A 12,167-nucleotide genomic window follows, 5' to 3' on the forward strand; every position below is an offset into this window, starting at 1 on the left:
GGCTGAACTGATGTGGAGGCAACGTTGATTCAGCGTCGTCGCGTAGCATTGTTTGGGCTGAACTGACGTGGAGGCAACGTTGATTCAGCGTCATCGCGTAGCATTGTTTGGGCTGAACTGACGTGGAGGCAACGTTGATTCAGCGTCATCGCGTAGCATTCTTTGGGCTTAACTGACGTGGAGGCAACGTTGATTCAGCGTCATCGCGTAGCATTGTTTGGGCTGAACTGACGTGGAAGCAACGTTGATTCAAACTGTTTTTGCCCAGTGGGACACATGCACACACATACACGTATACACAAACTCGTCCCTTGAAAGAGAGATCATAGTTGAGCAGGAGGTGGGGCAGATGGAGATGGCGGCCAGCCTGTGGCACAGTGTTGGAGAGTGTGTGTGTGCCCACTGAGGCAACATGTGGAGATGAGAGGAGAGGAGACCAGCCTTTCAAATAAGATTACCGCTTGGGCTGCCTAAGGCCTGCCTGGCGATTCTGTCTGCACAGGGTGACATCTATATTAGCTCAGTGGCACAGCAGAGATCTACACTTGCCTGCCTCTTCTGGGGGGAAACGACACCCTGTTTCTGAGTAGAAAAACACTGATGTGCGCTATTGATGGTCGTGAAGACCGGAAGAATGGCATATCGGCAGGACTGCAGCAGTCATCGGGTTCCATTTAAAAGAGGATTTTTGAGGTTTTTGAAGTTATCATTCATTTGGATAGTCAAGGACCACTGGAACAGGTTGATATGTATATAGGCCTAAGAGCTGAAAAGACCATTAACATTTGACCTCTTAAAATACACCCCCCCCCCCCCCCCAAAAAAAATAGAATAATTTAATCCAAAATGTAAATACAACAAAAAATATTTACAACATTTTGTAAAATAATGAATAAATAAGCTCTTTATCTATTGTTCCACATGCTTACACCCAGAGGTCATTTGGGAGTTCAGATTTGGAAAAGTAGACTCCATTCTACCTGGTTGGCGGCTTTCTGACTATGATAGGGTTAAATGATATGTTCCTTACGGGGGAATTGTGTAAAAAATGCCTGAAACCTCTTCGGCTGATCTCATAACTGTCACACAGTCGAGCATGACTTGTACATCTGTCAGACTGGTACAATGCTGTAAACACCTGGGTCTGGAATGGTCCAGTCCACTTTCATCCAGGCTCATCTCTAAACTCAGAATTTACCATTTTTCTCTTGCTGTCTCTTTCTACAGTGATAATTACACTTCGGGAGCCTGTACATGTATATATAAAGTCAGTAGAAGAGGGAGAAAGAGGAAAAGATGAAAAAAGGAGAGAGAGAGAGTTGAGGAGGTCCAGACCAGCCTTCCTCTGCTCCTCGGTGTCGGGCCGTTGAGGGAGGGAAGATTCCGTGGGCGGACAAAGCCAGCTACCCCGGGTTGTTTTTCTTTCTTTTATTTGGACTATGACTGAGATCCAGTTTCAGCTCTCGGTACTGCACCTGTTAAAACACACACGCAGAAAGAGAGAGAGAGAGAGAGAGAGAGAGAGAGAGAGACAGAGACAGAGACAGAGAGAGACAGAGACAGAGAGAGACAGAGACAGAGACAGAGAGAGAGAGGCAGAGAGAGAGAGAGACAGAGAGAGAGAGAGACAGAGAGAGAGACAGAGAGAGAGAGAGACAGAGAGAGAGACAGAGAGAGAGAGAGAGAGACAGAGAGAGAGAGAGAGAGACAGAGAGAGAGAGAGAGAGAGACAGAGAGACAGAGAGAGAGAGAGAGAGAGAGAGAGAGAGACAGAGATAGACAGAGAGAGACAGACAGAGAGAGACAGAGAGAGAGAGAGAGAGAGAGAGAGAGAGAGAGAGAGAGAGAGAGAGAGAGAGAGAGAGAGAGACAGAGAGAGACAGAGAGAGAGAGACAGAGAGAGACAGAGAGAGAGAGAGAGAGAGAGCGGGCAGTCAGGTGGGGAAAGTGCAGGATGCTGGGATAGAGTCAGTGAGCACCCTGGGCAGGCTCAGTGTGTCCGTCCAGCTGTGTGGAACAGTGGCCTGGGGGGAAAGGATCACACAAACAAACAGAACAGGGCAAAGGCTCATGGGAGAGCTTGGAGAGAGTACAGAGCCATCCCTGAGTGCACGGAGGCTATGCAGGAAACACAGGTTAACCCTTCACGAGCTACTCCAGTTTAGGCTCCAGCCTCAGTGTAGCAGTGTGTTGTGTTGCTCCGTCTATGAAACCCTGCAATATGCAATGCTAACTGTATTCACCATGCCTAGGCTTGACCACGCAGTGCTTTTGCACAAGTCTGATTATGAACAAGTCATTTCGAGGCCAACTACACACAGCCCCATTCAAATAAACACAATTAATGATGTTCTCCACCTCCATCGGCTTTGTTCTCTACCAGACAAGGACCAGACAGTCGTAACACAGCCCTGTCTCTGAGAGGCACACTGAACAAACCCCACCTGTGTGTCCAAAACGTCATTTGGCAAGAAAGGTCAAATTGGAGATTTTCTCCCATGCTTATATTCTCTAACCCAGAGGTAACCTAACCAGTAAAGATTCTATACGTATGGAGAGAGAGAGAGAGAGAGAGAGAGAGAGAGAGAGAGAGAGAGAGAGAGAGAGAGAGAGAGAGAGAGAGAGAATAACAGCAATCCTCAGTAAGACAAAAATAATGGCGTTCCAAAAAAGGTCCAGTCACCAGGACCACAAATACAAATTCCATCTTGACACCGTTGCCCAAGAGAACACAAACAAATATACCTACCTCGCCCTAAACATCAGCGCCACAGGTAACTTCCACAAAGCTGTGAACGATCTGAGAGACAAGGCAAGAAGGGCCTTCTATGCCATCAAAAGGAACATACAATTTGACATACCAATTAGAATATGGCTAAAAAAACTTGAATCAGTTACAGAACCCATTGCCCTTTATGGTTGTGAGGTCTGGGGTGCGCTCACCAACCAAGAATTCACAAAATGGGACGAACACCAAACTGTGTCCCACGTAAAACACCATATAATTCATGCAGAGCAGCATTAGGCCGATAACCACTAATTATCAAAATCCAGAAAAGATTCTACAACCACCTAAAAGGAAGCGATTCCCAAACCTTCCATAACAAAGCAATCACCTACAGAGAGATGAACCTGGAGAAGAGTCCCAGCAAGCTGGTCCTTGTGTTCACAAACACAAACAGACCCCAGAGAGCCCCAGGACAGCAACACAACTAGACCCAATCAAATCATGAGAAAACAAAAAGATAATTACTGTACTTGACACATTGGAAAGAATTAACAAAAAAAACTGAGCAAACTAGAATGCTATTTGGACCTAAACAGAGAGTACACAGCGGCAAAATACCTGACCACTGTGACTGACCCAAAATTAAGGATATCTTAGACTATGTACAGACTCAGTGAGCATAGCCTTGCTATTGAGAAAAGCCGTCGAAGGCAGACCTGGCTCTCAAGAGAAGACAGGCTATGTGCTCACTGCCCACAAAATGAGGTGGAAACTGAGCTGCACTTCCTAACTTCCTGCCAAATGTATGACCATAATAGAGACACATATTTCCTTCAGATTACACAGACCCACAAAGAATTAATAAACAAACCCAATTTTGATAAACTCCCTTATCTACAGGGTGAAATACCACAGTGTGCCATCACAGCAGCAAAACTTGTGACCTATTGCCACAAAAGGGCAACCAGTGAAGAACAAACACCATTGTGAATAGAACCCATCTTTATGTTTCTTTATTTTCCCTTTTGTACTTTAACTATTTGCACATCGTTACAACACTGTATATAGACAAATGTATTTACTATTTTGGAACTTCTGTGAGTGTAATGTTTACTGTTCATTTTTGTTGTTTATCTCACTTTTGTTTATTATCTACTGTACTTGCTTTGGCAATGTTAACATATGTTTCCCATGCCAATAAAGCCCTGAAATTGAAATTGAATTGAAATTGAGAGGAAAACAGAGAAAGAGAGGGGGAGAGAGACAAGAGGGGGGACAAGAGAGGGGGAGACACGAGGGGGAGAGACAAGAGAGGTGGGGTGGGGGGGGACAAGAGAGAAAGAGAGGCAGTAAAAAGAAAAGGGTAAACAACAACATCATAAATCAGGGGGTCATTAGTGTTTTATTCGTTACCATTGTTATTGTTTCTTTTAAATCGGGCAACAAATGCAGGCTACAGTGTTTAGCTCGATGCTTCGCCTCATACTAATTATGGTCCTGTATGTTGAGGTGGACAGGGAGCCATATATGACATGGATTCAGTAATGGTGTGTTTCTGCAGCACACATTTTCTTTCATCGACACAAAGGAATCGTCCATTAAACATGACGGTGGGTAAAAGCTATCAAAAACAACTCTCGGAGTTCCGTTTCCAACTCAGTAATGGGTGTTCATGCATAGTGGCTTGTCACTCTATTTGCCCCTCACTCACAGAGATAAAGCCATGCAACACACAGAGACACAAGACGCTGGCATCCCTGAAAGCCTGAGGTACACTACACTCCACACTGACTGACACCCTCTCAGATTCGCCAGACAAGTGACGGACGTCATCTAAGCGTTCCCCAGCTCCAGTGTGGTCGCTGTTTGCTGCGGCCGGAACACAAGAATCTCTCATCGTGGCTGTCTGAGAGCGCTAGCTAGAGCTTTCCCATTCGTCTCCTACCGCTAAACAGTGCCACTTCACCAGGCATTGTCTAACCTAGCCTTCATCTGTCTCACAACATGACTCAAGGCACATCACACGGTCATTGCATTAACCCCCCCCAACCAGCCACACACTGTACGCTATTTCATCTCCCCTTCAACAGCGGTCACCACCAATGTTTCACCCATAAAGGGATCGGTGACTGGCGACCATACGCTCCTCCTCTTCGCATTGCTAGCACAGCAGACGGGGCTGATTCAGGGCCGCTGTCCACTGCCTACAAGCAGAACATCTGACAAAACACAGGATCAATTTACAGCTGAACAAATAAGGTTGAGTGAATGGGCATTGTGAGAGAGGTCCGGAGCGGAGGATTGCAGAGTGGAGGAACTAGAAGAGTGGTCCTGTACATCTGTACTGGTTCTGGTGATGAGCACAGATCCGGGGAGAGAGAGAGAGAGACAGTGAGAGAGAGAGAGAGAGAGAGAGAGAGAGAGAGAGAGGGTCCAGCCACATAACAGTGGGGGTGATGACAGATACTGTTCTCATGTGGGTGGGGATAATTTTCTCGTCTGGCCAACTGAAGCAGACACTGGAGCAGAAGCCCAGGGGACACAGGTTTTATATGGCCCCGTCCCATCTGTTCTGCTGCTGGTATGCAGGGCTGCGCTGTGTCAGTCAGAGTTTCATTATGGGAGCTTAGGGGGCCGTCGCAGAGCTGGCGGGATGCCATCGTCGGGTGAGGCTGAGATCCTGCCATGTCCATACGTGAGGGAGTGAGGGAGTGAATGAGTTCATGAACGAGAGAGGGAGTGAGTGAGTGAGTGAATGCACATTTTGGGGGGTGGGACAGGTTCACTTTCAAAGTGCTTTGCCAGGAGCCATTCTGGTTACTTTCTGGAGCACAGTGACAGTCCTGACTCCTGAGTTCTGTTGTTCATATATCATTGGACAACATTGGGTATATTTTCAAAAGCATGCAGGGAGTGAGGAAAACGCCTACAAAGTATCCGAAGCAGGATATTGTGAGATCACTGCCTGTTAGTGCCCCATTATAAAATAAAACGCCTACAACTAGACAAACAAAAGTTTGCATTTTGGGAGAAACTAGTTTCCTTATCGAAAGGAGGGAACCAGACAGAAGAAAAGGAAAGGGGGAAAAACAATAATAGCTCAATCAAAAAAAAGATCTCTTTCAGAAGAGCTGCCAGGGAGCGACGTTCTCCCACACGTCACCTGTTCCCTTCCACCTTCCAGGTGACAGGCCCGCCGTGCAGCACTCGCGGCGCCGCTCGCTGGTGCTCACGCTCACCCTTCCTAATAAAGCTACACCGCCCCGCACAAGAAAACGTGGCGAGCTAGTTAAAGTCAAAAAAGAGGAGCGGGAGAGGAGCTAGTGAGAAGAAAAAAAAAAAAAGGGGTAAAGAGAGAGAGGGAGTGGGAAAAAGGTGACGACAGTGAGCTAGCAATTTGTTTAAAAACAAAGTGTAGAGCACAGAGATAACATCTTTGGGAGACAGTGGGTAAAAGACCTGCTCCACCCTCGCTCCTCGCCACCCGCCCTCCTCTCTTCTCCCCCATGTCGACAGTCAAACTACAAAACAGCCTTTGAAGTGTGCACTGCGGAGGGGGCGCCACGCATACCAGAGAGCATTTTGTTTAGCAGTGTCAGACGGTGGCGGCGTCCCGGGACCCGGTGTTTCCGCACGGCTCTCTCTTCTGTCTCTCTCTCTGTCTCTCTCTCTCCCTCTCTCTCTCTCTCTCTCTCTCTCTCTCTCTCTCTCTCTCTCTCTCTCTCTCTCTCTCTCTCTCTCTCACTCTCTCACTCTCTCACTCTCTCACTGTCGCCCAGTCGTTAAGCGAGAGGATTCCGGTTTGAAGGCGCCTGGGCGGGTAGCGGAGCGGGAAAAGGCAGATATAAGTAAGCCAATGAGAGGAGGCAGAGAGGGCGTTTTAATGATACACTACACTATGCTGTTTCTACAGGGGGGGGGGGAAGCTGCTGCAGGCTTCATCTTTTGTGATGCCTATAACCTTGCATTAGGGGTATTAAACGGTGCCAAAAACAACAGCCAGCGCACCGACACCCATAAACAGGGGACTCGACGGTGCTCCTGTTGAGTTTTCACAGAGAAGAAGCATGTCAAGGTGAAAGTAGGCAAACAGACAAAGAACAAACGGAGCGTTTTCCCGGCAAGTTTGTAGGCTGCTGAGTGGAGACTAATTGCTTGCTTCAAGTGAAAGATTGAAATGTGTCCCAGGGACGATGAGGGGGCCTGTGGCAGAGCAGAGTGGAAGATGTGATGGATGATATTTCACAAGTAGCCTCGGCCCTTTTCAGTCCCCTACGCCCTGCTTTTGACCTCCTGACCTCTGGGATCCCCTCCTCAGCAGCCAATAAGAGCCATCCTCAACATCAAGATTGTTAAAAAAAAAAAAAAAAAAAAATCCCCAGCCTGCATTTGGAGTTCAATGACGAGTCGTGTCTATTTCTGTGGAGAGGTTTAAAGTAAACCTGCTACTTTACGCTGGCTATAAAGGAGCACTTGCTATGCTAATTGCTATCTTCCTACTTATGCAGTCCACAGCTCACATGGCTAATGGCATCATAAAGCATGCTGGTACACGGAGCTGTCCCAAATGGCAGGTTGGAAATACTTAAGTTGATTATGTCTGTTGGCCTCGTTTAGGGCACATGAAGGATTCCCCTAGCCTAGAATGCAAGGTAGCTTACTCTGGTATAAAAATCACAGCCAGCCAACCAGAGGGGGAAGTATACAAGGCAGTCATTATAGTTACAGCCTATGAAGAACATTAAGCCCGGAGGAAAACGAAGCAGCTGACAAGGTGAATTGGCTAGTAGGTAGAGGTTTCAACCAATGTACCCCCCTTTGTTCTGGTCTTTAAAGGGGGTTCACAGTGCTGTTTGAGGCCCAGGGTCAGTGAGCTGAAGAGCACATTTTTATAAAGGCCCCCCTGTAGCTGTAGTGAAAGTGCACTGTTCAGGGTTCACTAGAGCTGAGGGAGTAGCAGCCATCCAGCCCCGCCAACCCAACCGCCAGCACTTCCTGAGCAATGGCCGCCTCGTGAACAATGCTGCAACTGACGAGCAGCAATATGCTGCTTGATCCATTGCTCTCGAAACACAAAACACACACCCACAGACAATCTCGGTCTCTGTGAATGTACACATGTCGGCAAATCAAATAAATGTGAGAAGCTATACAACAATAAACACATATGCACCTGGGAGACCACACGCACGCACGCACACCCAGAGCGAGAGACAGAGAGCGACAGGGAAAGAGACTTCGGGAGATGGCGAGATAGAACGAGAGAGAGAGAGAGAGAGAGAGAGAGAGAGAGAGAGAGAGTACAAACGTTCTTCCACAGAAAAGACACAGAGCATGCCAACCTGTGGTGCAGCAGCCTGTCTGCCCTTTGTATGTAAAGTCATTCGAAAGCCATCAGTCCCGGCTGCTCCAAAGAACCTCTAAAATGACATGGAGCGCTGAGCTGGCCCTGCCCTGGCATCAGAGAGGGCCACCAGGGGGACAGTGTGGGAGGTGTAGAGGGCCCTGAAATAGCACTTCATTTGTTATCCGCAGAGCTGGCCGGCTGGAGACGCGCCGGGGAGGGGATGCTCCATTTAGGCCTGCGGCCCTCCAGCCTAAGCCTCCCCTGACCTGGCCCCTGCAGGCCCCTGTGGCCCAGAAACACAGGCAATGTGGGGAACCCAGCACCGGAGGCAGTGCAGAGGAGAGAGTACAACACATCGGAGGAGGGCAGAACGTTCTGGTCCGATTTTAGCCACGGAGCTCGCAGTGTTCTGCTTCTGGAATGGAGCACCCAGTCCGGTGATCAGGAAGTTATATTTGGCTGGGAATAGTGGTGTGAGATGAGGGTGTCGCAACCTGGTGCTGAAACCTGTTACCAATGAACCCTTCAGCAGCAGCAGTAGTAGCAGCAGTAGCAAGAGCTCCAGGGTCCGTGGGCTGTGTGTCTGTGTGTGTGTGTGTGTGCATGCTTTCGCCCGTGTGTGTGTTGGCGTACGCATGTCTGCCTGTGTGTGTGTATGTGTGCACGCGCGCGTCCCTGAGCTATCCCGACCAGCCACCCCTCATTAAGGGGCTCGTAAAGCCCTCCTACCTGCCGGCCCCTCCGGCTCCAGGTGTGCAAGGTGGCTGCACCTCAGCAGAGGGCCACCTTGGCCTCATTTGGGTCGGGGCTACTTGCCACTGGTATGGCTCTGGAATACCGTAAAACAGCACGGGGCGTGCTGGGGGCGGGGCTGGGGGCGGAGGATTACGACCCTGTAAAGATCAAAGAGGTGGCGGCCAACAGGCGATCAAAGGGGAAGCGCCGATGTGGCAGGGGATTGGGTCGGGTGTGCGTCTGTGTCGCTCTGCTCTCAGCAGCACGCCCTGAGCACCAGGCATTGCTTAGCGGTCACAGAGGACGCCGCCCCTCCCGCCCGCATAACAGGCTCACTTTCACAAGCTGCCGTTTAATTGCAGTTAAACAGAGGCAGCACCTTGGCTGGGCGCGTTAGAGTGTCGGAGTTAAGAGTTTATCAAACCCCACCGTCCTAACCCAGCGACCGCAGCGTTAATCTGATCTCACGGTTAATGTGGAACTAAACCGCGTGAGGGTGGTTAAACTGTTGGTTTAAATCTATAATGACTTGCTCACAACAGCATCTCTATAGGAGCCACTTCTGGATGGATTCAATCAGTCAGCCCATAAAGGTCTTCACTCACTTAACATTATTCATTATGTGGACGTGGAATGAAATCAGGAAGTATTGAGCAGGAAAAACACTTAATAGTGGTTGAAAAAAAATGGTCATATATTGTTTTCCAGTATGTGTTAGCAATAGGGTAGTCTATATAAATCACTATGGGAAAATCACCATTAGAAGGGACATCAGTGAATACATAGGTATGGCGGGAGAGTGAGAGAGAGGGAGAGAGAGAGAGAAGAGAGAGAGAGAGAGAGAGAGAGAGAGAGAGAGAGAGAGAGAAAGAGAGAAAGAGAGAGAAAGAGAGAGAGAGAGAGAGAGAGAGAAAGAGGAGTGGGAGCAGGGAAAGAAGGGACGGAATCACACCCACCACTTGTATATCTGAGGGGACTCTGGACAGGAAGTCCAGGAGCTCGTTGTTGTCAATGTTGTACGGGTCACGGAGCTTCTTGGTGAATTTATTCACCCCTGCAGGCAGAGGGGGAGAGAGCTGTTCAGCGCATGGATCACAAGAGCTCGCCTACCTTCTCTTTCTTTCTCTCTCTCTCTTGTTCACTCACACTATCTTTCTCTCAAACTCCTCTGTCTCACTCACACTATCTTTCACTCTCTCAAACCTCCTGTGTCTCTCACACTATCTTTCTCTTTCTTTCTCTCTCTCTCTTTCTCCCACACTGTCGTTCTCATTCTCTCAAACTCCTCTGTTTCAATCACACACTATCTTTCTCTTTCTCTCTCGATCTCTTTCTCTCACACTCTCTCTCCCATGCTCTTTCACTCTCTGTCTCTTTCCCCCTCTATTTTTCTCTCCTTCTCTCGTTCTCGGTCTGTGTCATCAAAGCCCTCTTTGAGCCCTTCAAGGTAACTCAATGTGTTTCAGAAGACGAGTGCAGACGCCATTAGAGACCAGAGCTCCCCTCTCCACCCCTCAAGGAGGTGCTGCTCAGCTCTGTCTGAAATGCGAGTTTGTTCCCTGAGCAACTGTGCCATGGAAGTAGACACCAACCCACATGACAGGGTCAATAAAGGAGATATAATGATTTTCCATTCCCAATCTAGCCCACCTTACCGGTTACATCACATACAGGTACTGTAAACAAAGAACTTTAGGCTTTATAGAGCATATATAAAGGCTTCATAAGCCCTACATAAATCCTCTATCAGCATATGTCATACACTATAAACAGTGTATAAACATATACAGTGCGGCTTTTGTCACATTTAGCAAATTCACCAAAGGTACTATACAGTTCCATTGTAGTCTTACAAATGTATATTACTACTGCGTTTATAAGACAATGGTACAGTACCTCTGGTGAATGGCCAAATGTGACCGAATGCACAAATGTATGTTTACGCACCCTTGTGAAGCATTTATGTAGTGCTTTATGCAGCCTTTCTGTATGCTCTATAAAGCCTTTAGAAGGTGTAACTTGGTTTCAGGCACTCACCCCAGGCCAGGACAATGTAGCGTAGGGGGATATAGTAGATGAGCACAGTGGCCACACACAGTGCAACGATGGCCAGCCAGCTTAGGAAAGGCACTGTCCAGTTAAATGTGCTGTGGAGAGAGTGGGACAGATACGTATTAGCCCTGAAGGAGAGAGAGAAAAAAAAACGAAAAATATTCAACAGTCTAGACTAAACACTTTTGGTCGAGACTCTTTACTTGAGGGGGGACCATGCATCCTTTAATTCTCAGACATTGCCCTACAAGTGAAACTGACTTGGGAGTCTCAATAACTTTACTGCCTATCCTCTACCCTGTGTGTAGCTGAAACGCGTATGTGTGTGTGTGTGCGTGCATGAACGGGTGCGTGTGTGTACGCGCGCATGGTGTGTGTGTTCCAGCCAGCTTGGCGGGGCTGAGTAAGATGTGACAGGGGGGGGGGCGGTTGGTGAGGGCTAGCGATGCCGACAGCGCTGGCACGGGGAAGCGGGGGGACGAGGGAGCATTGGAGGAGCGGGCCGGGCGCCGAGGAGGAAGCTTACGACTCACTTCTTTATCCTCTCGCCGTAGGAGGCTACTTCATCCAACGCATTCTGCACACTGATGCACACATCCTGGATGGCATACAGCTTGTTGATGAAGCCCTTTCTCTCCGGGTCCTGCAAGGACAGACACAGAGGAGGAGGAGGAGGAGGAGGAGAAGGAGAAAGAGAGAGTGAGAGCAAGATAGAGAGATAGAGAGAGAGAGGAAAGAGATAAAGCGAGCGAGGGAGTGAGAGAGAAAGAGAGACGGGCTGGGCACGTGCATCTTTCAACAAAGAAAACATTTAAAGAGCGTCAAAGACTTGAAGCGGGGAGCCAAATCAGGAGAGATTCTCCTCCAGTTGACTGACTATTCTCCAGGCTGTAATAGAGACAGAAAGTCAGCAGAACGAATCCCAATGTTTTCTCTCTTACAGCGAGGACACGGGGAAATCTGAATATGTGAATAGGGGGGGGGGGGGGGGGATTTAGCTGAATGCCAAATGGATCCATCAATCTTTCTAATGCCAAAGACTGGGCCCGCTTTGTTGTTGGCAGCAAACTGTGATGTCACCAGGGTGACATCATTATCATCGTGAACGCCGTCCGCGCCGTGACGAGCACTTCCTTCTCAACATTTGACGGTTGAGAACATCAGCAGGCCCAAAATGGACCACAGAGTTACGCGTCGGGCCAATGGAAAAGCCCCCAGTTACGTGTATTAGACAGAGTACAAAAGAAGTCATGCAACAGTCAATGAGCTGCTGTAGGACTGACCGACAGAACGGACTGGGACAGG

At 48.5% G+C, this 12,167-nt stretch overlaps 1 protein-coding gene across 5 annotated transcripts in view; it reads right to left on the reverse strand.

The window, feature by feature from the left end:
* Positions 1 to 515: 515 nt before the first annotated feature.
* Positions 516 to 12,167, reverse strand: part of mctp1a (multiple C2 domains, transmembrane 1a) — a 261,687-nt gene continuing 250,035 nt past the window's right edge. For all 5 annotated transcript variants that reach the window (XM_065026500.1, XM_065026499.1, XM_065026496.1 and 2 more), the window contains 4 exons: positions 11,396 to 11,505; positions 10,848 to 10,957; positions 9,767 to 9,864; positions 516 to 1,475 (listed from right to left, as the gene is read on the reverse strand). In XM_065026500.1, coding sequence (XP_064882572.1) covers positions 1,404 to 1,475; positions 9,767 to 9,864; positions 10,848 to 10,957; positions 11,396 to 11,505 — 390 coding nt within the window. In that variant the 3' untranslated portion in view covers positions 516 to 1,403. The remainder of the gene's footprint in view (positions 1,476 to 9,766; positions 9,865 to 10,847; positions 10,958 to 11,395; positions 11,506 to 12,167) is intronic.

This window comes from Oncorhynchus nerka, linkage group LG13 (genome assembly GCF_034236695.1).
Source record: "Oncorhynchus nerka isolate Pitt River linkage group LG13, Oner_Uvic_2.0, whole genome shotgun sequence".
NCBI classification, from domain to species: domain Eukaryota; kingdom Metazoa; phylum Chordata; class Actinopteri; order Salmoniformes; family Salmonidae; genus Oncorhynchus; species Oncorhynchus nerka.